Source organism: Mustela nigripes, chromosome 7 (assembly GCF_022355385.1).
Source record: "Mustela nigripes isolate SB6536 chromosome 7, MUSNIG.SB6536, whole genome shotgun sequence".
Taxonomy (NCBI): Eukaryota; Metazoa; Chordata; class Mammalia; order Carnivora; family Mustelidae; genus Mustela; species Mustela nigripes.
Genome location: NC_081563.1, coordinates 12697660 through 12725302, shown reverse-complemented (window position 1 = coordinate 12725302; position 27643 = coordinate 12697660). Strand labels below are relative to the sequence as shown.

The 27643-nt window shown below is 37.5% G+C and overlaps 2 protein-coding genes across 4 annotated transcripts in view; one reads left to right on the top strand and one right to left on the bottom strand.

Annotated features, from left to right (window-relative positions):
• Positions 1–19559, bottom strand: part of GEN1 (GEN1 Holliday junction 5' flap endonuclease) — a 33167-nt gene extending 13608 nt beyond the window's left edge. Inside the window, exons 1-7 of one of the 2 annotated variants that reach the window (XM_059405184.1) lie at positions 19342–19559; positions 19041–19144; positions 11439–11631; positions 10600–10786; positions 6573–6749; positions 4879–4989; positions 2542–2615 (exon numbers count right to left, since the gene is read on the bottom strand). In XM_059405184.1, the coding sequence (XP_059261167.1) occupies positions 2542–2615; positions 4879–4989; positions 6573–6749; positions 10600–10786; positions 11439–11599 (710 nt within the window). In that variant the 5' untranslated portion in view covers positions 11600–11631; positions 19041–19144; positions 19342–19559. The other variant, XM_059405183.1, reaches the window with a different exon arrangement.
• Positions 19560–19596: 37 nt separating this feature from the next.
• Positions 19597–27643, top strand: part of SMC6 (structural maintenance of chromosomes 6) — a 75819-nt gene continuing 67772 nt past the window's right edge. Inside the window, exons 1-2 of one of the 2 annotated variants that reach the window (XM_059405182.1) lie at positions 19597–19784; positions 27114–27256. In XM_059405182.1, the coding sequence (XP_059261165.1) occupies positions 27119–27256 (138 nt within the window). In that variant the 5' untranslated portion in view covers positions 19597–19784; positions 27114–27118. The remainder of the gene's footprint in view (positions 19785–27113; positions 27257–27643) is intronic. The other variant, XM_059405181.1, reaches the window with a different exon arrangement.

The window sequence follows — 27643 nt, the reverse complement described above, 5'->3', positions numbered from 1 at the left end:
ACTCGTATCTTCATGTACTCGTATGTATATACTCGTATATTCATGTACCCATATGTATATATTCATATATTCATTCAGTTTGGGGGTGTTTTCTTTTTAGAGAATCTTAAGTTAGGCAGCAAGATGTAAGGAGAATGACTTGTATTTATGTCTTTTTTCTGTGTGAGTACGAAACAAATAGAATGATGTACGTGAACATTTTCCCATATCAGGAATAGGGGTGAAGGGTAAACTATACAACTAAATAGAACATTAAGTTTCTAAGTAAAAACTTAAAAAAATCTAGATCACCTGAAATGATCATTTCCTTAATCTCTTATGCAAACCGTAAAACACTGCCTGTTTAACGAACGATTTTAAGGAAAATGTGTATCTGTTAAGGTTTCTACTAAATAAACGTTAATTTTATTTTTGGCTAAAGTTCAAGGCAACATAAAGCCACCAAGGGAATAATTAAGGGGATAATTAAGTATTCCCCATAAAAACAAATGGCTCTGAATTATGTTTCTCCACTTACAGAAGTTAAAGGTCTAACAAAAAAGTAAATTACCTCTTGAGTTCATTGTGCAGTGTCTGGTACTAGGAGTTATTAGTTGGCTTTTGGAATTTCTGTCCCATTTACTATAAAGATCAAGTATGAGCTTGCTAAAAATGAAGCATTAATAGATGCTGGATAAATAAATAGAACTTTAAATGTGGGAGAAAAAGGGGGAAAGTCAGTCTATATTAAAATTAGAATGATATATAATGATAATAAGAAAGGTAATTTTATTCTTTTCAAATGTTCAAACATTTCATAAAATGTTGCCAAAAGCACATATTTGCTGACACTACGTCGGTAAGGATGATTTGTAGTCAGCCAAGTCGCATACCTTCTTTTCATTCTTCACATTATTCTTCACAATTCCCAAATGATTCCATGACAAAGTATAGCTTTTTTTCCGGCTTTGGCACAGTGCTCACTAATACCAGCAACATATTCATTAAAGTCTTAGATCTATCAGTAGCTTTATATCTGAAAGAGCTCCTTCTTATTCACTCCATACTTTATTATCATTAATATTAATTCATAATTAACATTAACACAAACCATTGCTTTCATTAAGTAAATATATTCACATTCTTTCAAAACTAAATAGCACAGTTGGTAAACTACCATATATTCCATACCTTACCTTTTTTGAATCCTTAAATTGCACAGTCTAAATTAATTAGAATGTATTACTAAATACGTGGCTCCAGAACAAAGGGCATTCAAGTAAAAATTGTGATCAAGTGTTATATGTATTTAAATACTTACAATATGTCAGGCATTTCACTTACAGAGAATAAATATGATATCAAAATATTTTATATCAAAAATAATTTTAAATATAAAGTTTTAAATGTAAAATTATTTTATGGTTATATTTACCTTGGTGGTAAAACAGTCTAAAATAGCCTGTGGTAAAAGCACATGGTTATAAAAAACACATTTGGCGTCTTACTACTTCTGTATGTAGTGACCTAATAGTGAAAAAAAATACAGTATGGTTTAGGATGTATATTCTTATCTTTTCTTTGGAAATCTCATAATTAAAAAAAAAAGTTTTTATTTTATTGTTATTATTTTAAAGATTTCATTTGGGGGGGTGCCTGGGTAGCTTAGTTGGCTAAACCTCCGACTCTTGACTTCGGCTCAGGACATGATCTCAGGGTTGTGAGATTGAGCCCCACGTGGAACACCACGCTCAGTGGGGAGTCTGCTTGAGATTCTCTCCCTCTCTCCCTCTGACCCCTCCCCACTTCCACACACACTCTCTCTAAAATATATAAAAAATAAAAAATCTTTAAAAAAGCCATTTTATAAAGATTTTAAGTAATCTCTACACCCAACATGAGGCTTGAGCCCACAACTCCAAAATCAAAGCATGCTCCACTGACTGAGCCAGTCAGCCATCCTCAAAATCAGTGATTTTAGGGGCGCCTGAATGGCTTAGTCAGTTGAGCAATAGCTTCCAGTTTTGGCTTAGGCCATGATCTCAGGGTAGTGAGATGAAGCCCCATGTCAGCCTCTGTGCTCAGAGTGGAGTCTGCTTGATACTCTGTTTCTCTCTCTCTTTCTGCCCCTCCCACCACTCATGCTGACACATGTCCTCTCTCTCAAATAAATAAATAAACCAATAAATAAATAACATCTTAAAAAAAAATCAGCGACTTTAAATGAAAATATAGAGGAATTTAAAAATCTAAAACCTAGGATGTGCCTGGGGGCTCAACTGGTTAAGCGCCCGACTCTTGATGTGGGCTCAGGTCATGATCTTGGGGTTGTGAGATCAAGTCCCACGTGGGGCTCTGCGCTGGGCATGGAGCCTGCTTAGGATTCTCTCTCCCTCTTACCCCCACAAAAAATATAATAAAAATAAAAAATTATATAATACAACTGAGTTGAATATATATGCTTTTTGTAATATAATACGTTTTGTATAATACTTTTTGTAATGTCACTATTCAGTTCAACAAAAATAAATGTCTAATGTCACGAGAGTCATTTTTAGTTACCTTTGAAGTAGACTTTGCCCTTTCAAAGTCTGTATAAGCTTTAATGCTCGCTCTTTGCCAACTCCAGGGACTCCCTTTCAGAAAGCGGAAAAGAAATGCAAATTTTAGTCACTGGGGAACGGAGAAATAGAGCATGACATGTCCATTCAATGGGAGGTTGTGCAGCTGACAGAATAAGGCAACTATGTAGTCACAGAAAAAAGATGTGTAAGATACCTTGCCACACGTCAAATAATAATTGCAGAATAGCCCACCAAATAGATTTGTAAGTAAAATGACTATGATATTGTTAATCTGTGCAAATCCCAAAGTCACAGGATTATATACTAAATCACTGACAGTGTTTATTTTAAGGGAGGGAGGAACAGAACTTTAAAGCGCTTTCACTTTTTACATTAATTATTTTGATAGTCTTTTAATTTGACCTAACTTCAGGTTATATTTGTAATCAGAAAAAGCATGTCCACTCACTTAGATGAACACTTAATATACAGCCAGGCATCAAAAGAGAACAAAGAAGAGTTCCAAGTTAACTCTTGAAATTAATAATTTAAGAAAAATGAAAACAAGTGTTAAGTTGCCAACACACACACACAAATGTTAATGTATGTGTATTTGCATGACAATTTCTGGTTTGAGTCTTCTGGTTTATGAATATATCCGTAGAAGCAGGGCTGTTACTTAGCCAATATGTACTGGGACAGACATACCAGTTGCTAAAGTATTTCCAAATTGGTTAGGAAAGTCACTAAACAAGCATCCTAAGGGCTTGCTGGCAAAGGGATCTCCCTCCAGCCTGAATCCCCTTCCCAATCCCCGTACACTCAGGATCAGCTACCAACAGGGTAGCACCTGGCATGACAGCGGACCCAGAAGTCTTGTTTCATGGTTACAGCCCACGTTTTAGGCATACACATTGCTAGACATTTTGTATAACACCCTTCTTATATTAGCATTTAGCTACATGTTAAGTTTTTAAAGGTAAATCATGTTAGTCCATAAGTGGTAAAAATCTTTAAGTAGAACAAAATAAACAGATACCAGTTTCGTTACAAAGGATAGAAAATGTCAAAACAGCTAAGGTTAATAATACATAATGTAACACCCCTGTAGCTAAAATTGGTTTCTGTGAGTTTAATTTTGCAAGTTTTTTCTTACATTTAACATTTGGCTGTTTCTAAACTTTAATTATGATATAATTACATGTGGGAAATAAGAATCTTCTATTTCAGAATAAGCATTATAATAAAATAATTACTTTTGCTTTATTTAAAGGTTTCCCTCCTCCTGTGTTTCCTTTTCTTATTAGCTAAATAAAGTCATTTTCTCTCTCTGGTCACTGATGACATAAGTTAGAAATGATGGCTAATAATTTTACTATCCTGCTATTTTTTCCTCTCTCCTAAACTCTGATGAAAAAACATAGAGATGTCATCCTTGTTAGACTTCTCCTGGGGATAGAATAATAGTATAATGAAGGATTTAATAAGAACATAGAGATGATCAGTAGGGACCTAATGAAGGGACGACATAATAAGAACTACAATTCAAGGCATTCCATACTTTTAAATATATTTAAGAATGGGGTTTGCCTTGTAATTTTTTTTTTAACATACAATATACTATTTGCTTCAGGGGTACAGGTCTGTGATTCATCAGTCTTACACATTTCATAGCACTCACTATAGCACATACCCTTCCCAATGTCCATCACCCAGTCACCCCATCCCTCCCACCCCCTCTCCTTATAATTCTTAATTTATCACTCACCTATTAGCAGACCTATTTGTTACAGGGTACTTTACTTTGCATCTTAAATAAAATGTTTTCATGAACAAAACTCAATTCAATGCTAAGAGGCAAGGAAGGATGAATGGCTTACCCCAATAATCATGTTGCCTAGCAACAGTAAGAATACTGAGCATGTGCACAGCTGGAAAGCTGCAAGGAAGATTGAAAACCAAAAAACAGACAAAACAGTGATAGAAATTAATACTGGCATGACACAAGAAAAGAATAATTCCTGTATTTTTTTAAATGGTAGTAAAACTTGAATGTCATTCTCTTAGTTTAGAGTAATGGTTTACTGACATGTAAGTTGTGGGCCTAGTTATTATTCCATTTTAATTTATAATTCAGTGTCACAATGAGCCAGTTTTTTAAATGTCACTTGAAATGCTGATTATTTTCTTTAGCAAATTGTTTATTATGCCTAAAATTATACTCTAAATTAGGTTCTTAATCAGATAGCTATATTATTTTTATATTTATACAGCATGTAAGGTATCAAAAAAGACACATTATGACTAGTAAGTAAATACAACAATCTAAGCATACCTTTGGAAGATAATCACAGCCCAGTAGTATAGCTAGTCCAACCAGAGCATCTCTATCTAAACCTAGTTTACTCTCAATAGACGACATTGTATAACAATCAACATGTGGATCCTAGAAAAAAGTAAACATTTGTAGATTAAACATTATAAAAAAGAATTTGTCTCTAAATGCTTAATTATTCCTAAAAGCTAAAATAGGGGGAAAAAAAATTATCCTGATCACCAGAATCTTCACAGAACATAACACTTCAATATCTGGAAATAAAGTCATAGTTTCAAAAACTGGCTTGAAAAACAATCTATAATAGTCAAAATTTTCCTCTTCATTATTTTTTGATGTCTACAAAAAATTTTCATCCTACAGAATTAGACCCTGTAAAGTGAATATTGTAAAAAGTAAACATTCTCTGTAATTGCAACATCTAAAGTTAACCATTATACTCTTATTAACACTATAGTGCATATTCTTTTTTTTATTAGTTCAGAGATAGAATTTAGTGATCCATCAGTTACATATAACACCTAGTGCTCATTCCATCAAGTGCCCACCGTAATGCCCATCACCCAACTAACCCTTCCCTCCAACCCACCTCTCCTCCAGCAAATCTGTTTGTTTCCTAGAGTTCAGTGTCTCTTATGGTTTGCCTCCCTCTCATGAATATTCTTCCAAAAAACACTTTGACATATATATGCAAATATTTATTATTATTGGCTGAATTTAGAATTATATAAAAGTACTATTTTGTAACATTTTTTGGTCACTAATACATCTTTAATATCAATAATACATATCTTTTTTTTTAATGATCAAGACCTGAGCTGGGATCAAGAGTCAGCTGCTTAACCAACTCAGTCACCCAGGTGCTCCAATATTATCTTTTTAATGACTGCTTGCTACTAATAAAATGGACTCTGAGGCAATGTGTCTCAGTGGGAACACTATTAGCATTTTCAGAGAGATAAGAGAATCATCTGGCAAGAGGTTTAGCTTTCCTGGCTCCAGTCTACCAAATGTCAATATAATCTTCCTTGCCCAGCTTTGAATAGTTACAACCAAAATTTCTGCTGGCAATACCTCTCTAACTGAGAACCACGGCTGTGTTTAATCATTCCCTAGAAATGGGCATTTGAGAAGTGCCTGAGTGGCTCAGTCAGGTAAGCAACTGACCTCAGCTTAGGCCATGATCTCAGGGTCCTAGGATTAAGCCCAGTGTCAGGTTCTGGGCTCAGCTCTTCCCCCTGCTCATGCACGTGCTCTCTCTCTCTCAAATAAATAAATAAAATCTAAAAAAAAAAAAAAAAAAGGGCACTCAGGCTGTTTGCCTCATTTTCTTTACTTACTAACAATGCTGCAATTAACATCCTTGTACATCTCTTCTTGCATATTTACAGGTGTTTTTGAGGATAAATTACTAAAAATGGAAATTCTGGGTCAAAGCAAGACATTTCATATGCATTTTTATAATACATTATCAAAACTGACTTAGAATTAAATCATGTGAAACAAATCAAGCTCTTAAAAGAGAAATCCACTTTTCAGAGAAAATGGACTATGTGTCATATTTGTAACCACATTTCATTTCATTTTGCAATTGTTATGTGCCAGGCATTATGGTAAGTATTTTACACCATTTAATAATCGTTTTTCAAAAGGTACTCTGTGGGACAAATGCTGAAAATGAGAAAGAAAAGTACCTTGGTATTCATAGTGAAATTCCTATAAACAGTCTGGGCGCCATAGAGGAAAGCATCCCCATCATCAGTGAGGCAGCCGTCTACGTAACCACTGGCATTAAGATAAGCACACATGGCTTCCGCTTCCCCAGCAGCTTGGACCCAGGGAATTCCTAAGCAATCCAGCATATCGAGGCACTGAAAAGAAAAGACAGATGCAAGAAATCTAAGAACACCATTTTACTGCTATTTTTTCCAGTGTTAGTAAATGACTTCTGTGTTATAAATATTAATTGTTAACTATTTAGGTGTTTTACAAATTGTGATATTTAAGAAATGATTGGAAATCTGAATACTGAATACTTTATGGCATTAAAGAGTGATAATAAGAAATGTAGTTTGGTTATGTTTATATTTATTTTTAAAGAGTCCTTATTTTTTGACATAGATATTGAAATACTGAAACTGAGGCAATATTAGGTGTGGGATTTGCTTCAGAATGACATGGGAGTAGGGAGTGAGTGGGGACACAGATAAAACAAGATTGGCTAAGAGCTGTTAATTGGTCAAGATTGATGATGGGTTACTTTTATATTGATTTAAAAATTTCCATAACGAAAGCTTTAAAAATGGCAATTGAAAAGCAATCCACATTCAATTAAAAATTAATTTAAAAATTACATTTTGGGGACGCCCGGGAGATTCAGTTGGTTAACTATTTGCCTTCAGCTCAGGTCAGGATCTCAGGGCCCTGAAATTGAGCCCCAAGTTGGGTTTCCTGCTTAGCAGAGAGTCTGCTTCTCCCTCCTCCTTTGCTCCCCGCACCTACCCCCACTCATTCTCTCTAAGAAATAAAATCTTTTTAATAAGCTGCATTTTAGAAAAAACATTAAATATTCAATTTTCACTGTTTTGTTCAATGTTATCTCAAGATTTAAAAAAAATCTTTAAATGGTTATTAATTACATTAAGGTTTACATCTGCAAAACTACAAAAATTCCTCTCACATGATGGTCAACTTAATATGAACTCTTCCAAAGATGCTGTTATCAAATTTTATTTGAGACCTTACAGTTTTCTTCTTTTTCTCTATCATGTCCATATAAGGAAACTCTCATGTTGTGGGAAAGCACATAGGGACCAGTTGTTGATTTGTTCCCTGAGGTCAAATGGCTATGCAAGGTGGTTCTAGCCATGTGCTGATTAATAAATAATCCTCAGTGAGTTTCCTTTGTGTTACGAGTTGAACCCAGAAGAACAGCTTGTAGTCTAGCCTTACAGCCTAAGGCACTCTTGCTTGTCACTCATGCACTTTACAATGAGAAATACTGGGAATGGCGAGGAAAAGAGGCTTTTAACCTGTAGTTTCTAGAGAATGATGCTGTAAATATCATGTTTTGCTTTAACTGACTGCTTGCATGATTATTACATAAGAAAAACCTCTGCCAGATGTTGCCCAAGGCAGACAGGATTCAAAAAGCAAAGTACTATGGTGGGGGGAAAAAAGAAGGTACTTTCCAGGTCTCTGGCTGGGTGACTTTAGGGAGATAGTTTTGATATTTCTGCCTTCCTCTAGGTAAGAAATATCCTTCCAGGGGCACCTGGGCGGCTCAGCTGGCTAAGCATCTGCCTTCAGCTCAGGATCAAGCCTCACGTCCAGCTCCCTGCTCAGCGAGGAGGCTACTTCTCTCTCCCCATTGCCTCTCCCCTGTTTGAGATCCTTCTCTCTCTCATCGTTAAATAAATAAATAAAATCTTAAAAATGAAAGAAAGAAAGGAAGGAAGGAAGGAAGAAAGCTAATAAACAAGAGAGTTTGGAACTTATTTCAGATGCCTGCATTATTTGTCATTCCAACTCTTCAAAAACCAGCACAGAATTGGAGATGAGGCTGGTTATAAATTTGCCTACCCTAAGTCTATCATGTGGGGTGGTATTAGAGGAAAACCAATTTTGTTTCATCCTTATACCTAAAAGATGGCAGTGGGTTAGCAAGAAGTACGGCGTAGTAACTAAAAGTACAGATAAATGAAAATGAATTTTTTATTCATTCAGGCAACACTGAACAGTGACACAAAATGCTTAGGAACACCACAATTACTACAACTACTACAATAAAGAAAAAGAAACGGAGCAATTTTCTCAAGAAGACATGAACATCTTGTTACTTTATACTGGCTATTTCATGCCCTCAGTATGTGGACCATAGATATTTCCAGGAACAGACAATGTAAGAAATAATTAGAATCTAGTACAGATACTTTCTTCAACTACTGATAGTCATTATGGTGGAAAGATCACTAATTGGAAACTATTTTTTAAGATCACATTACAAATAGAAAATAAAATTTCAAGAGAAAAATGATTATTATTTTATGTAATATCTTTTAAAAGAAATGAAAATTTTAACCACAATTAAAAAGAAAAATGGAACGCCTGGGTGGTTCAGTTGGTTAAGCATCTGCCTTTGGCTCAGGTCATGATCCCAGGGTCCTGGGTTCAAGCCTTACATCAGGCTCCCTGCTCAGCTGGGAGCTTGCTTCTCTCTCTTCCTTTGCCTGCTACTCCCCCTGCTTGTGCTCTCCCCCTCTCTCTCCCTGTCAAATAAATAAAATCTTTTAAAAAAAGAAAGAAAGAAAAGAAAAATGGAGATATGAGTTAAAAGCAAATATAATAGAAGTATATATCTTTAACATAAAGAACTCGAATAACAACAACAAATTAAAACCTCAAAAGATTTGTCAGGCAAGGACAATGGCCCTTTATCAACTGAGACACTAAAACCTAAAATGTTTAACCTTACCATTAAAAGACCAATACACATTAAGTATGTATTATATGTATTTATATGTATTATATAAACAAATAACTTTGTTTTTGTATATGAAATAATACAAAGATAAGCATCCTAGCACCCAATGTTTTTCAGGCATACTGAAATTGCACATGTCAGATCTGTGCTGGTGAAAGTGATTGGCAAGAACTATAAAATCATTCCCAAACTTTGGTCTATCCATCCCACTTTGGGCAATTTACCTTAACAACCCAAGTCACAAGAAAAAGCTATGTACACAAAAAAATCTTCATCATAATTTCACAAATAATAGAGAATGAAAAGCAAACATATATGCAATCATGGGGGGAGGATTTCATAGTTTTCTGTAGTATTTCATACGTGTTACACCACCATTACAAGTTATAGATTTGGATAGAATGTGGCAAAAGGGAGACATGGGTCCTATATGCGAAGTTAAATGTCCAAGATAAAAATCATGTGTGAGGACACCTTGGGTGGCTCAGTCAATTAAACAGACTTTTGTTTTCAGCCCAGGTCATGATCTCAGGGTTGTGGGCTTTGTGCTGGACAGGAAGCCACCTTATGATTCTCTCTCTCTCGAGGTACCTGGGTGGCTCAGTGGGTTAAAGCCTCTGCCTTCGGCTCAGGTCATGGTCCTGGGATTGAGCCATGCATCGGGCTCTCTGCTCAGTGGGGAGCCTGCCTCCCTTCCTCTCTCTCTGCCTGCCTCTCTGCCTACTTGTGATCTCTGTCAAATAGATAAATAAAATCTTTAAAAAAAAAATTCTCACTCCCAATGAATGAGTGAAGTATGAGCTCATTAGATCTCTATTCGAGGAAATTCTTTAAGTGCTGAAGATGTCATAACGGGTAACATATATCAACTCCCTACTATGTAGTAGTTGAGTTAGATATTGGAGATTATATATATATATATTTTTTTTATTTTTTATTTTTTTTTAATTTTCACCACATTCCTGCAAAGTGTTACTATCCTCATTGCACAGGTTAGGAAGTAAAGCAGATATAATTTAAAAACCTTGCTCAACATCTCAGAATTTCCATATGCCAAAGCCAGGCTTGAACTTGGGTGAGTTTCACTACAGAATATAAACTCTCTTCTATATCCCCACTGGCCTTCTAGTTATATTAAGTTTAGTGAGTATTAAAGATTATGATATAACAACCTTTATCAGAATAAAATGCATTCTCTAACTCAAATCAGAATTATTAAATCGTATCTAAACACTCACCTCTTTTAAAACTGATTTAAAATGTGATCTCCCTGTTCTCTGAGACCATGTTTTTCCTGAAGGCCCATATCGAATCTGATTCCTCCTGCTTATGACATCAGCTTTCAGCTTTGGGGGCTCCCCTTCCATAACGAACACCAGTTTTACATCCATCAGTGTTAAACAGGAGATACGAAAAAATAAGTTCCTTAAATATAAAAATCAGTAAACCATTAATAATCAGATGCTGATGGCAAAAGTCAACATAGCAATACGACATAATGGCAAGAACATCAGACGATTACCAAAAAGGTTACAGGGAAACACATTTTATGTATTCATATTCTGTTTTCAGTGAACTGAGAAACCACGGAATGTTTTTAAGCAGGAGAGATTTATGATGGTTCTAAGTGCTACATGGAAAACAGTTTAGAGGAGGAGGAGGCCAGGAGCTGAGGAAGGAAAACTCATGCAAGACATTTCAGTACAGATGAGAGATGATGGTGCCACACACTGAGGTCCTCCCTCTGGGCGCTGACAGAAGTTTCTTAACACAAGGAATATTAGAACTGACAAGACTCCCTGATATACTGGATGCAAGGTGGGGCCACACAGAGAATGGCTCCCAAATTTCTGGCTTCTAGTCACCAAAGCATCCTAGTGTATATGGGAATTAGGCAGCTAGGTCTATGAATCTGGAGCTCAAATGTGTGAGCCATCGATTTATTAGAGATGGCAGAGACCGACATGTTAGCAACATATTTTAAAATTCCAAAATGGATAGCAACAACAAAGAAACAAACCAAGACATGACCTGCTTATGCAATTATACATCTATGTCCTAAGAACATTTACTATACCTGAGGTGGGGCTTCATGACGGTTCCAATCATTTTTTTGACTGTCTGTGCTTCACATACCCAGAGACTCAGATCAACTGCAATGGTTTTCCCACAGAGATTATGCAACTGGAGGTGCTGCTTTACAGGCTCCAAAATTGGCCATAAGTCATTCACGCCCATTCTGGTGATCGCCTGCTGTTATCTGAAACACACTTCATAATATGGACTGTTAAAGACACAGGAGCTCAGAACAGAAATTCACAGAATATATTCTATGTTTGTTTAGGATAATTCACAAATAGAGAACTCTCCTTATTTCCTTCAGCTTTTTGGAATGCTTCAAGAACATCTGAAACCTTAACAGTGGTGGTAATTTCCCTACTAGCTACGAAAATACTGATGCAACTAATGGATTAAGTTATTTGCAAATGGTACCATGCTGGATTTGTCCTTAAAAATCCACTCCTCACCAAATACGTGTTTCTTTGGAGTACTGAAAAATAACGTTATTTTTAAATTTAATGGAATCCAAATGTCAATGGTCTTATCCCTCCTCATTCTCTCTTCTTGTCTATGTTCTCTTTAGCAGTGGTTGAGAATAACGTTTCTTACATGGCTATATTAAGATTGCATGAAATTTAGAAGATAAAAGGGAAAAAAAAAAACCCAAATGGTAGTAATTGGCTTTGTTCCAGCTGTTAACAAGCAATAACAAATGCAGAGATGGGTACCAGCGATGATGCTATAAATCATATTTGTCTTCTTGAGAATTCATTCCTTGATTTACATACCTAAAGCAAGAATAGGACTAGTATTCTATCATAATCAGGAAATACAAGAAAACAAATGCAAAGAAGCATGCAAATAAGTAAATTAAGGCAAAAACACTAGGTCAATGGAAAATGGGGGGGGCATAAAATGGAGTTGGAGGCATATGAAATTATCTTTTTATAAAGTTGGCTTTTCAAATTGCAAAGTCATACATGTTTATCGTAGAAAATTTAAAAAAAAAATCTTTGAAAGAACAAAAAAATTTAAAATCACCTATACTGCCACTATTGAAAGAAAACTTTTAAACTCTTCAGTTTTACAAGGCATTTTAAAACCAAAATTGACTTAAACCCTGCTATTCTAACCTGCTTTGGTATTTTCTATCGTCTATTTTTTCCTTATTAAACACCTATATCTGTTTTTCTCTTACTTTGTTATTATTTGATGAGCGTATTATGTAGTATTTGCAATGATGATTCAGTCTCACTCTATAAACATAATTGAGATTATCATCCTCTGAATAATGACCTTAATTCATTCCAGAAACACAGGTAGCATACAAAAAATACTACAAAAGCCTATCACTATGCAAAACACAAACCAATGCAAACCCATTCTAAATAAAAAATACCGTGTTGTCTGTTCCTTTAACAGATTCCACAGCAAAAGCAAATTTTCTCAAATTATACATAGTTGCAAAGAAAACAAATGCTGGGCTGTTGTTATTGTCTCTGCACTTTTCTGAATCTTAATTTTATATTGTGGCCAGGGCCACTTTTAGTAGTATTTTGTGTATTAATTTTTTTAATGAAGAATTGATCCAATATTTGCTGATATGTCACTTTACAAAGAAAAAATACACATCGTTAAATGCAAAGTATAAGGAATTAGGTAGTTTATTTCACATAAGCAGCCCCACTGGTTCAATGTTGCATTGTGGCATTGATTCGAAGATAAGGTTTTATCTCTGTTAATGTGAAAAGTTGTAGTTAATTCTGGACAGAGTGGAGACACATGTATTTTCTAAGTTATTATGAAAGGAAATAAGACTTTCATAGTCTTAAATATCAGAATGTATAAAATTCAGAAGTAGAAAGTTTGGGAGGGACATTTTTGTTTACAGTTTTGCTTTCCTTTTATTTGTGATTCAAGTTGAGTGTACCAGAATGGATGGTTACTGAAGGAAATTCTGCAATTTCTCTCTCTGGAGGAAAGTTATATTTCATTTAAATATGACCCTGACTCTAGCTGTCAAAATTTTAAATGCAGGTTATCTTCTGATTAGCAAAAGCTCTCCCAGGAATTTAAGATATGCTCTTAGAGCTGTGAGATTTATATAAAAGGATATCAACTGTAGCATTGTTTACAATAGTAAAACAATAAGAAGAAACAAATGTCCACCAAGGAGTACCTTAATAAATTATGGCACGTTCAAAAAGAACAGAAAAAAAAAATGGGATAGATCTACTTGTATAGTCTCCCAAGTTTTAAAATGAAAAGAGGTTTTCATTTTTCAAATGAAAAATAGGTTATGTATCAGGGATGACTATAGTTTAGGAAGGGGAAGAAGAATTACTCTTCAAAGTACACACCTTTGTTTTTTTAATAATCATATGCATACATTATTCTTCAAATTTAAAAAAAGTTCAAAAAAAAGTATCTGTAAAAGGTTGGGGAAATAGGGGCACCTGGGTGGCTCAGTGGATTAAGCCTCAGCCTTCTGCTCAGGTCATGATCTCAGGGGTCCTGGGATTGAGCCCAGCATGGGGCTCTCTGCTCAGCGGGGAGCATGTTTCCCCTTCTCTCTGCCCATCAGTCGGCCTACATGTGATCTCTATCTGTCAAATAAAAAATAAAATCTTTAAAAAAAAATCTATAAAGTTTGGGGAAATAAAACTAGAAATCTTTAGGTGGTTTATTTCTTGCCTAAATATTAAGAGATCAAATATGACTATAGTTTATGGGTCAAATTAAAAAGCAAGGTTCTGCAAATTTGTAAGTACCTCGTATCAAATCTGACTTGAGTATGGCTCTTCTAGGGATGAGTGATTCACATTCTCCGGTTTTCATCAGATTCTCTAGGAGCTAGTCATGTGGACTTAAACAAGGATCATTTTTCCCTCTGGCCTTTCCTGCTCACAGGTTCCTTCCTTCCAGTCTTATCTCTAATGCTTCATGACATGAGTTGACTACACATATCTAAGTAAGTAATAATGACTGAAGATTCCCATCTGGTGCAGTGTTGTTTATGATGGCACAGATAAACCACATTTATGTAAAGGACTGGAATGCAGATTATATTCCTTCTGAAGGTTGTAGAAAAAAAATGAGAGCCACTGATGAGGTAGAGTCTTGATTTTACAAACTGTAGTCCTCTAAATATTTCAAGCATATTAGGAACATTTTTTTAAAGAATTTAATGAAATATTATTCACTAGGGCTGCCAAGCATGAGAAAAAATAAGACTACAACTGATTCTATTAAAACATTAAAATTCCACAGATTGGATCCCTTAAGCAAGACCAAGAGGGCTTTCAACTAAGCCCATAAATAATGTTTTATAAAGATTTTATTTATTTATTGGGGCAGGGGGAGAGGGTACAGGAACAGGGGGGAGGGGCAGTGGGAGAAGCAGACTCCCTGCTGAGCAGGGAGCCAGATTAGAGGCTCCATTGCAAGCCCCTGGGATAGGTGACCTGAGCCAAAGGCAGATGTTTAACCCACTAAGGTACCCAGGCAACCTAATAATATTTTTAATATAACATGATTATTACATTTAAAACTTAATTCTTCATGCCATTTTATTTTCTTTTGGCAGCATAAACCTGATTTAAAGAACGAGCATCCACAGTTAGGTTACAGAACCGCCAGCACTGGTAGCTGAACAGTTATCAGTAATGTCTACCTAGGACACCCATTTTGGCTCTTCCTGTATTAAAATGAGAGAGAAGGCTACAAAGTTGTAACCACAGTTACTTAAACACAACTGTTATGAACCATGTAGGCAAACAGAACAACAGAATTATCTGTTGGTTCCCAGAAAGTAAAATTTGAGTTACTATATCTGAACTAAAGTGTTTTCTTCTCCATTTTTCCTAAGTGATGCTGTATTTTCCAGAAAACTGTCTCTTTCATTGCCAATCTTTTTGGTCACCATATTTTAAAATCTATCTCAAAGCTTTTAAAAAGACTTTGATACTTTACCCTACAGTCCCCATGTAGCTATTGAAATGGATTTCAAAGAGGAGGGTCTCTTTGTGCTCCCCAAACATACCTATAGAAGAGTAATGCTTGGCTCAGTTTCTTTCATTAGCATCATGGTAGAATTCCTGATACTGTGAAATATTTTTTTCCTCACTTTTTTCTCTAAATGATAGGAATCAAGGGAACATTTTAATAGGAGCTAGCTTCTATGACATGCCCCCCAAAATCTTTTTTCTCTAACTTTACACTAATGAACTTGTTAGAACTTCTTCAATTACAAGATTTTATAAAGCCTTCACTGTTTTTAACTAAAAAATAACAAATTAGAACTATGCCAAGCAACATATTAAAAGGGTTGGGAGTGGGCATGGGAACTGCAAAGTGAGCAGGAAGATTTGAGGAAGAATATTTTTAGAGGCAGAGGCAGACTACACTGGAAAGGACATTTTTGTTGAGTCTCCTTTGAAGACTCTATAATGAGCTCTTCACCAGTCTCCCTCTTATTACTTATCCCACTTACCTGACATCTCCCTGGGCTGTTAACTAGAATACCAAATTCCCTACTCTACCTTCATGGGGATGCATAATATGCATTTAACTCCTGATTCCACCACCTCGCCTCAAAACTGTTTTACTTCCAGTTGCTTAGGCCATAAACCTAGCAGTGCTCGATTCTTCTTTTTACTCAGCTCTCCAATGCCCTCTCCATCAGGAAATCCTCTACCTTTAAGATATACCCAAAATCCCCATTTCTAGTTGATAGAACTCTGGCGTTGCCTATAGACAAACTTTAACAGTCTTCCAAATCGCCTCCCTGCTTCCACTTTTTACTACCCTCCTCTCCTACACAATCATTCTCCTTCTAGAAGCCTAAAATCCTATTTAAAAACCTAAAACATACTAAGATCATCATCTGCCTGTTTGTCACATGTGCATCTATTCCTTCTGTTTATTATATTAATTTACTTCTTCATTTATGGTGCTATCTTAGAGCCAGTTACAAAACAAAAACAAAAAAAATACATAAAATTACGTAAGGGTTCTACATGTAATACATTATTTTAAAATATTATTTTAGGATTATCTTCATTAGATCTATGATCTAAATCAGTTAAATTTAGATCTATGATCTAAATCAGTTAAATTTAGAATGCATGTTGAAAAATCATTCCTAAGAACAGAATATATTAAAAATACCCAATAGTCCAGAAAGGGCAAAATTATGTAAAATGTATATTTTATGAAAAATAACATCATGTTCTAAGAATGCAGTTATTCCTAAATGTCTATTCCTGGGATCTATTGTTTTCCATTCCTTGCCATTTTCTTTGCTTCAGTGCTTCCTCTGTACATTAAGCTTCAACAGTAACATTGTAAAAGCATATGATGTTCCAAAAAGGGATAGAATGCCACAGCTTTTAAGATATTCAAGTACAACTACACTGGAAGATAGAACAGATGAATGAGGTCATGATCATCAGCTTGAGGTTACTTGAATATAGCTCTGCATTAAACACAACATATATCATTAAACACAACATATATCAAAGTCTCTCACAACTACGCAAAATTTTCTCTTATTTTTCAATAAGATACAATTTGAAAAAATCGTGGTGTGGGATGTGGGGAGTCTCTACTCCCATCTTCATAATGTAGTACTTTTACTGACATCAATCTGATCATGCCATCAGTATATTATTACATATAAAAAGAAGTTGCCTTAACATATTAACAATTCTTAAGAATTAATGTGACACAAGAATATTTATATGAATCAGCAAAGTCATAACAACCCACAGTAAATAACTTTATAACCTATTAGTGACTTCAATTTATTTAGTTTACTGAAAAAGCATTAGACTTGGAATTAGAAACCTAGGATTTTGGTCTTGGATAGAATACTGAAGCTGTATGACCTTGGAAAGACATTTAACCCATCTACAAAATGGGAGGTACTAAACCAGATGAACTATAGGATTCTGATATTCTTTGAACCTCCTGACCAATTTTGGTAGCTTGTACTAAAATAAAACCAGTCTATTCTAGATACTACTGCTTGACAGAAAGAACACAAATTTCTAGTTTAAAAAAGCCCTCAAGAATTCACTACAGGTTAAAATAAAACAAATCCTTTGATGTAACCATATGGTGCCCATAAATCAATTTATGCTCCTAAAACTTCCTTAAAAGCTAATAAGCTTTTATTGGTTAATTATAAAACTGAATGAGGTGAGAAAAGCACAGAGCCTTGCTAATTCCACTAATGAATCAAATTTTAAAGAACATAAAAAGAGGTCAGTGGTTTGATTTATGCAAAAATACACATTTTATTAAACCAACAGTTTTCCAATTTTATTTCAGTTTTAAGCAAAAACATTAGGAAAAAACTAACAACAAAACGAGAAATATTTTAAGTTTCCCAGCTCCCACTTACAAGACTATTTTCACATAAAGATAGGTAAATGGTTTAATTCAGTTCAAGATTGGACTGTATGGGATTTCCACCTAATCTCACTAATTAATGCTGGTTTTTTATTCTCTCTTCAGTTTTATTTTCATATGAATTTAGCATAAACTTTGAAGCATAATATACGCCAGACTTATAGTTAAGTGTTTATTAAATACCTACTATGTACACCAGGAACTCTAGATGCTAGATACAATAATGAGTGATAAAGCCCTGCATTTAAGGATTTTATTAGGGCAAAGTGAGACAAGAGATGAAAAGAGAATTACAACAACGTGACAAGGACAGGCCAAGTTAACGTAAGCTACAGGACTACATAAATAAATACCTTACCTAATATTGAGCACCAAGGAGGGCTTCCTAAAAGAAGCGACATTGACCAGAAACCACCCAAGTGTTCCCCACTGTTTACCAACAAGGACCACTTAAGACTAGATGTGCTGTTTTTGTCTGTTTTGACCAGGTCCTACTTTTCACTGTGCCATGGCAAGGGCCACCATGGGAATAAGATACATTTGATTCTCTTTAGAAGCAAAAGGTCACTTCCACAGAAGGAATTCATTACTGGAGCCCAGACAATTGTCATCTATTTGGGGGTGAAGCAGCGCAGCGGTAAATGCCACGTTCCCCCACCTACAAGGGAAGACTGTGGAATATAAGAAATTGAGTATTGGACTAACGTACTCGGTGAAAGAGCTGTGTAAAGACCTGAGAGGTCGGTTAATGTCTGGGGAAGAACAGCACTGAACGCTACGCCAAGAAACTTAAAACTTCGTCAGTTCCGGTATTTACTGAGGGGGAGGGATTTACAGTAGAGGCCGGCGCGGGGGGAAAGACTAAATAACCACAACGCCTTAAGGGAAGTATGTCCAGAGCACAACACTGAAAAAGGAACATCCCGGCTAGTCTCCGCCTGCCTGGGCCCGGACCGGGGCGTGGCCGTTCGCCCCCAGGGTGCCCGGGAGAACATCCAGGGGCCATCGGCCTCGGCGGAGAGGAGCGAGCGCCGGGCGGCCGGGGGTCAAGCAAGCACGGCCGGACCGCGGCCAGGCGGCGCTCCCACCGTACTCCCAGCCGAGCCGCTGACCGGGGTTCGGAGGAGCGCCCCCAACCCAGCCTTTCAGAGGAGCCAGAGGAAGGACGGGTCGGGGCCGCCTCTCCACAATCCGCCGGACTTACCCGGACACCCCTTTCTCCTCGGCTTTGGAAGACGCCCCTCCGTCTTTTACCAGTTTGGCCTGAATCCTAACTACTGCTGCCTCCAAGTTTACAAATTTTCTCTTCTAAAAAAAAAAAAAAAATTAAGCGAAAGAAAAGGAAAAGTGCTCTTTCCTTTTTCCCTAAGCAAAGGCTACCGCTAGGACGGCAGCCCCCGGACCCGGGCAGCCGCCGGAGCACTTCTAATTCCGCGCTCCCTCCCCCGAGGCCCCGCCTCTTCCGGGAAGTAACCGTCCCCCTTCCCGCGACCGCAGTCTCTCACTAGGCTTTCCGGGCTTCCAGACGCCCGGTTCTACGCATGCTTGGAACTGTTACCGGGGTGCTCCGAGTTCTCTTCCCTTTCACTTAGGCAAATCACCCGGCCCCGCGCGTCCCGCCGACGAGAGCCCTGCGAGCCTACCAGCTTCCCCGTCGGCTGAGGGGCACTTCCGGCCCCTCCTCTTAGACTCTAGAGGCGCGAAAACTCCGAACCGCGCACGCGCGCGCTGAGCTCCGGCGGGAGGGGGGGCGGGGCGCAGGCGCGGAGTGTCCGGCGGTGGGCGCCGGGGCAGCCAGCCTCCTGCCTTCTCCCACCGCGGGCGCGCGGTTCCCCGCGGGCCAACGGCGGCTAGCCGAGGCCGAGACGCCCCAGGGTGCCCTTGCCGCCCCGCTACCCAAGACAGCAGCCCCGATCGGGTTCCTTGGGGAGACTTGGACTTGTTCGAGGTAAGGTGAGGGCGCGCGCTGTCGCTCTCCCTTGCTCCGGATCAATCCCCTCGCTGCCCCCTTAGCCGGAGCCCTCCAGCCCACCTGGCGGCGGCTCGGTCACCGGAGCTGCGGCGGTGTCCCGGGTGTACCCGCGGGCCCGAGCGGGCCAGCCCGCCGGTGGGGATCTTCGGGCTTTCTCTGCGGGCGACACGGGTCTCCTCAACCGCGGGAAACTTGCCCGTGGCAGCTGGGGCCCTCCTCGGGCTCCGCCGGCGGGGCTGGCAGTCCGGCTCGGGCTGTGGGACCCGGCGCCCGGCCCCTACCGGCCCTCGGCTTAGAGGAATAGCTTGAGGGGATGCGGTGGTGGGAGAGTGGGCTCGGACCTCGGGCGCGTAGAGCGAATCGGATACCTCACCAGCAGCAACTTAGTCTGTTTACGAATGTATGCAAATAGCACTTTAATTAGATTTGTTGTTAAAGCCCAGCGCCATGACAACGCCGGTTGTATTATGTAGGAAAATTAAGTTGTAATGTTTGTAATGTTTGTGGAGGTTTTGTGATGGCATTTCTGTTCCCTCTTTTCTTGTGGAAATGAACTGAGGAGGAATCCCGTTTGGGAATTGCGGGACGCAGGGCTAGGATAGAGAAACGGCTGTGGGACCAATAAGACTTGAGATAATACTGTGGTGATTCCTGGAAAGAGGAACGATTTTGTGTGTAAACCCTGGAGCCAGATTTTACGCGAGCGCTTTTTACTCCGTGTATATTTCATGAGTAGGAGATTAAAAGCGGGTGTTTTAAGACAAGCTATTTCGGAATGTATATTCAAAGCAAAAAAAAAAAAAAAAAAAGTCCAAACTCCGTAACTTTTAGGTAACTGCTGTATATATAGTCTTCTAAAATATTCAATAACAGAAAAAGATAAAAGAAAGAAATTCAATAGCATATGCATTGGCCTGCAGGTGTTAGGTAGTAAGTAGTTCCTTGGGTGTGTGGGTGGAAGGGAACATATTAAAACTTCTACTTTGATTTCCTTTGTCTCATTCTAGTACTGTGTGAAATACACAGAGTGATCATTTTATGTTGAAATATGTATTCAACCTTTCTTTTTCTGACTGGAGATCAGATTTGGAGATCATTAGAATATTGCTTGTAAAACACGTTTTTCTGTGAGAGAACAACTGTTACGTGACCCAGAGCTCTTTGGTATCACCTCTTTAAGTTTTAGTTCTTTTTCTGTAATTGGAGGAAAATAGCCCTAATGCCTAACAGCAGGATTCTTAAATACGTGTGTGTGGTGGCAGGAGAATATTTATAGCCCTATTTTAATCTATAATAAATATAAAGCATTTAGTATTGAGGTTGGCAACAAAAGTAAGTACAAATTCCCTAAAGGTTTATTTTACTGAGTGTCTAGACGTAGAATTTTATATAAAACCTACCTTAATGTTCACTTACCGTTTTTTAGAACTAAGTTAGACAAATTAATCAAAGCTGTATTTAACTTACTTTCAGAATCAATAAACAAGAAACTCAAAATTTTACCATAATGGTATGCATTATATTTAAGGCATAATTAGTTGCATTTCACAGTTCTGTGTACACACACATTAGTAAGTCCAGGTGACTGAGGGTCAACTATAGTCACTTCTGTTAATGTTAGCATTTTGATTCACTAGTTAATGAGATATGTCTTTTCTCATTTAACATACTTTCCCTGGTGACCAAATTCAAAATAATTTCTGTAGCTTTTCCAGCACCACTCCCAAATCTACCCTTACTGCGGAGTATATTTTACTCCTTCTCAGTATCCTAGAAACACTTCCAACTCAGTGTTTCGAGACAAAATAAATGTATTATTTACCCCTTTTCTTTCCAAACCTGCACTGTGTACTTATTATGGCATTTAGCGTTGTGTGAAGATTGTTTCTAAATATGAAACACAAAATGAAGTTTTTGAAAGCCCCAAGTTTTAATTGGCTCAAATACTAACATTAGAAGGACACATCACATTTCAGTCCTTTTTGTAGTTTTATACATTAACGAAAGATAGATAAGAAGATGAATAAATTAATAGCCAATTTCACTGCCTATAAACAAGCTTAGTTAGTTGTTCATGCCTGGAGGAACCTGGGCGTTGAAGAGGTTTGACTTTGGATTTTGAAAAACCTGGGTTTAGATATGAGTTCTGCTAAGTTACAGCTACTTGCATCTGGGCAAAAGGTCTTCTTGAGTCTCAATATCCCCTTTTGTAAAATAAGGACAGTACTTAGAAGGATGTTGAGGATTAAAGGAGATAAAGTGTTTATCTCAAAAGCTAAGCATGTAATAAGTAGATATTTAACAAATGTTAATTCTACTCCCATTTCTCCCATACTTTTAAATCTCTTGGTTTCTTCTGTTCCTCTCATCCCTGATACTGTCACTGCTTTCCTTTAGTGCCCCCTCACCCTTAGTAGCTGGGCTCTTTTGGCCCTATTCACACTCACTGTGTTTTATCTGTCCTCTAGGTTGAGGCCACAGGAATGTTATTAAAACACAAATCCGAGTGTTCAGATTTTATTATCTGGAATGTTGTGCTTAGTGCTTCCCAGTTTTGCTGATCTAGAATGGTTTGATAGATGGACTTTTGAATTTTTTTCACTTAACTCTATTATTTATTGTGTATTGCATCTTAGGATTTTATGGTAATATCCCAAGCAATGTGCTTAATTAGTTCACTACATAAAAATGAGGTCGTTTAATGCAGAACTGAGTGTGTCGGTGGTGGTGGGAGGGGCAGGGTTGGAGATGCCATAAACACACTCCACAGCAGATTCAGATGTGGCAGCAATTTGCCTTTATTTTTGACCATTATTTCCTACTGTTTATACAGTTCTGTTACATCTGCTCTGACTGCTCTTAGTTCCTACTTGGATATTAATGAGAAGTATGAATTATTAGATGGCTCACAATAAAATTTAAAATTTAGGCATTTATAATCCTGTTGAAGTGTATTTGATCTATCAAATTTCCTATTCACTTACTTGCTGTAATGAATTGGTTACCAATTTTCCTTCTTGAACTTATTTTTTATTGATAGTTACATATGTGTTACTATTCTGCTCTGATTTGCTTCCTGTGAGAGAGAGATGTATTCTTTAATTCTGACTTTTTTTATTGTAAATAAACAAATGAAGAGCTTTATGAATGTATTGAAAATCCCAGAGGAGATTTTTTTTCCCTTTTGTATTTCAGATATTAGCGGTATTTTTCTTTGCATCTATTTATGTGTCTCTTTAGCCTTTAGAAACAATTTTACTGTATTAACTTGTGTCTAACTCTCAGGACATTCATATGTGTTTTTTAAAATCCATTATCATTAAATTACAGAGTGATTTGTATTTTAAAAAGTAGGATCCTTCACTATCTGTCAGGTGCATGTTACCATGGCAACCTAGTAGCAAACTGCAAATCCCAGGCCAAACACAGCAAATAAAAAACATCGTCATCAGGTAGCACACCATCTTCTGTGTAGTACAGAATCTCACATTCACTGTAAAAAGCTTAACCACATTTATACATGCACCTTCCTCCCCCAGTTTTACTTGAAAAACTACCATGTTTTCATGGTAAGATACTAAAACCAGTCAGCTGATATCTGAGTGCCTGCTAATTGCAAGATCATTATTGGGCATTAATGAAAACTGTATCTAAAAAGGAATTTAATGCGGGGAAAACCAAATGGTAATTTGTCCTCTCTGTTTTCCTACAATAAATAAATTACTGCTCAGTAATTGAGAAGGAAATAGAGAATGGGTGGGAGAGAAAGAATTTTTGGGAAAATAATGGCTTGGTGGTATTCCAGGAAATTTAAGTTAGCAACAAGCAACAACAAACTAATATACATCGACTTTGTTTTGTTTTTTGTTTTTTTTTAAAAGATTTTATTTATTTATTTGACAGACAGAGATCACAAGTAGGCAGAGAGGTGGGGGTGAGGGGTGGGGTGGGGGGGGGGGAAGCAGGCTCCCTGCCGAGCAGAAAGCCCCATGTGGGACTTGATCCCAGGACCCCGAGATCTTGACCTGAGCCAAAGGCAGAGGCCTTAACCCACTGAGCCACTCAGGCGCCCTACATTGACTCTTATTAAATAGTTTGAGAACTAGCTTGGATTTTTAAGTTTTGTTTGACTTGCTTAAGAGATTCAAAATTAACATTCGATTATTAAAAGAACAGATGTTGAATATTATGTAATTATGACTGTCATGCTGATACTGTCTCAGGCATTTGTTTAGGTTAAATGTTCTTCAGATTTGATCTAATAAATGCCATAGGGTATTAGGCTGTAGATGCAAAGACTCAGGTCTAGAACTTGACCAGAGCTCCTTCCTTAGCCTCAGTGACACATGGGATGAGTGGCAATTTTGGCGTTCCACGTGGCTTCTGTGTACTTTACCTCTCTGGGCAGGGGTAAAAGGTCTCATGGAATACTACCCAAAGGAAAATGGGAGTAAGTAGCACCCTGTAACTGCCTGATCAGACATCTAGGCTTCCCAGGTGGGCCCCACTGACACCATTATCATGGCTCTCTATTTGGGCTACATAGCATTCTCTGACACTAGCCCAGTTGGGCTCCTTATGGCCTTAAAAGGTGGAAGTCCAGGCTACCTGCTCGGCTTTTGCTAGTGTGTGTGTTGTTGAGAAAGTAGAAGGAGCATCACAGTTGTTGGGGTTTTTTTTGTTTGTTTGTTTTTTGTTTGTTTGTTTTTGTTCATTTGTTTTGGTTTGCTTTTTGTTTTGTGGTATTTGGTATTACGGTCTAAAAGTTTTCTTTCTTGTTAGGATGCCCTTTTTCTGGTCCTTCGGCTAGAGAGAGCAAGCTTTCATTAGCCCCTTTTTTCCCCCTGCACCTGTTGTGTTTCCCCCAGTTGCTGTCTTCTCCAAGTCTGGTGTATTTGAGGCAAAACAAAAACTCAGGGAACTCATCATGATGTCATTCCTTGTGTCCTAAGGTCCCTGGCCAATCCGTCGCCTTCTCATTCAGAGTTGTCTTATGTTTGTTATATATGTAATTTCCAAAGTTTTTAGTTTTGCCCAGCAAGAGGAATAGGGAGAAGTATATCTATTCCATTTTCCTAGAAGTAGAAGCCTCTGATTGCTTTTTTAACTTGCAGTTCGAGAGAAAGAATAAAAGATTGACCCCTAAACCCACTGTATATCCTTTATATTTGTTGTATAAAAAATATGAATAGGGGCACCTGGATGGCTCAGTGGGTTAAAGCCTCTGCCTTCGGCTCAGGTAATGATCACAGGGTCCTGGGATCAAGCCCCACATGGTGCTCTCTGCTCAGCAGGGAGCCTGCTTCCCTTCCTCTCTGCCTACTTGTGATCTCTCTCTCTCTCTGTCAAATAAATAAATAAAATCTTAAAAATATATATATGAATAAATATTAAAATATTCCCATTAAGGAAAATCTAGATCTGATAAAGTAAAGATCTAGTTTTTGAAGAAAATATTTCCAAGTTTAATTAAATAGAATTTGCATGAAGGAGACATGACTATAGTTGAGGATTTTACAAAACATAAAGTAATCTTTTGTAGTAACTGTGAGGTTTTGCAAAATAAAATTACAGAAAAATTGATTCAGGAGGATATAGTGAACCTGTAAAAACTGGTGTACAAGAAAGTAATTTAAGTGATTTTATGAAGTTAACTTTTAAGCAGTCTCCACTTTGTAATAGCTTTAATTCTACTTCTTTCTGTCTTGGAAAAAACATTTAATTTGTCATGCAGTAGCAGTGATTTCAGAGCCTTAAAAGGATGGGAAAACCACTCAGTTCATTTAATGAGACATGCATTGTGAAAATAACCAACCCTTGGGGTGCCTGGGTCGCTCAGTTGGTTAAGTGGCTGCCTTTGGCTCAGGTCATGATCCCAGGGTCCTGGGATCAAGTCCTGCAGCATTGGGCTCCTTGCTCAGTGGGGAGTCTGTTTCTCCCCTTCCTGCCACTCCCCCTGCTTGTGCTTGCTCTTTCCTTCTCTCTGTGTGTCAAATAAATAAATTTTAAAAAAGATAACCAAGCCTGACAGAGATAGTTCCCCAAATATGCACAGATATTTCTGTAAGATTGTTTATATCCATATAAGTTTGGAAAGCAGTGGGTTAAAAAATTAAACACTGTATGGATGTCTCTTCCTCTTTCACCCTCCTTTCCTTGCTCACTTTTCTTCTCCAGAGGCCCCATTTGGGTTCCTGCACATCTCTTAGGACACCACTCCGCCAGTCTCCCACTCTTCGGACACACGTACACTAAGGCTGGCTTTGTTGCCCTGTGTGCATATCATCACATAGGGCTGTCATCTCTAGTGAGGACAAACTGGAGTTCATCAGTCCAAAATCAAGAGAGAGAAAACCTCAGTTGCTCTCTTGCTGCCCAGTACCTGGTACAGACCTTGTTGCTATGGTATAGTACTTGAAGGACTTAAATGGATCAAGACCAGAGCTATTCTTCTTGTTCTTTCCTTGTATCTGAGACATTTTTGATTACCTATATTGTGTATTTTTCTCTTCGTTACTCAGCAAATAGTTATTAAGTACACATCGTAAGTCTAAACTATATTTTATAGAGAAAATAAAAGCCGCTATCAGTAGGCATAACATTTAAGTCAGGTTTGACTTGAGGTGCAGTTTTCATATGTTCAGAAAATCTTGTGTAATTTTAAATACATTAGTTTTCTAGGCATTAATTTCATAGTACATTGGTTTAAAAAAAAGACAGCATGGACTACTTCTTTAGGGAATGATTAAGGGAAACTACTTATAGTTTTATCTGAAAAATCAAATGATTGCTGTGGGATAATTTCAGAAGGTATTATGACATCTCTGTTAGATCTAGGAAACTAGAAACTATAGTTTCACAAAATCTTTTACCATTTGTCCGTTCAGGAGTCAGAACTTTCAGGGAGGCCCATATCAATAAAATCTTGGCCATGAATAACTCTGAAGTAAAATCAACTAGTGTAGCATATGCACATGATTTAAAAAGATGACAACATACATATATTACCTTATACTTCTGCAGGTTAGAAGTCTGACATGACTCCTGGAGCTAAAATTGAAGTGGCGGTCAGGCTGTGTTTCTTTCTGAAGACCTGAGGGGAAAATCTATTTTGTTGCCCTATTTTTTGTCTTATGGCCTCCTCCTCCTCTATAGATGATATTTCAACTTTCTTAAAAGTAAAAACTAATGGACATAGTACTTAAAACTTAAGCTTTGTCTCCTTTATTTTGTTAAGTTTAATATGTATGGAACAATCATATGGATTTCTTGATTTACTTCATTGTTACTCTAATACATGTTCAGACCTGATGGCCAAAAGAAAGGAAGAAAATTTCTTCTCTCCTGAAAATGCCAAAAGACCGAGACAAGAAGAGTTGGATGACTTTGACAAAGACGGTGATGAAGATGAATGTACAGTTTCTTTCACTAATGGTACCTCTACTTTGGTAAGTGAAAATTTGGGGCCTGGCGTGGTTCTTGCATCTCGTTTATATGTCATATTCTTGATAATTCAATATTAGGGAAGGCAGTATGATTTTTAAAAAACCAACTAAGGTGAAATAATACGACTTCTCTTGACGTTTATGTTAACTATTAGAATCAGTTGGTAAAGAAAACAAAGAGCTTGTTCTTTGGAATGATCAGTAAGTGTGACAACCCTCTAACAAAGCTACCAATGGAAGAAAAGAAGAAAGGCACAAATTACTGGTAACAGGAACAAACCTGTAACATCAACCCTTTAGAAGGTTTCAGAAGGACAATAGGGGATGTGACGTGACATGATGTTCAAAATCAATTGTTATTGAGGAAGTGCAAATTAAGACCACAATGAG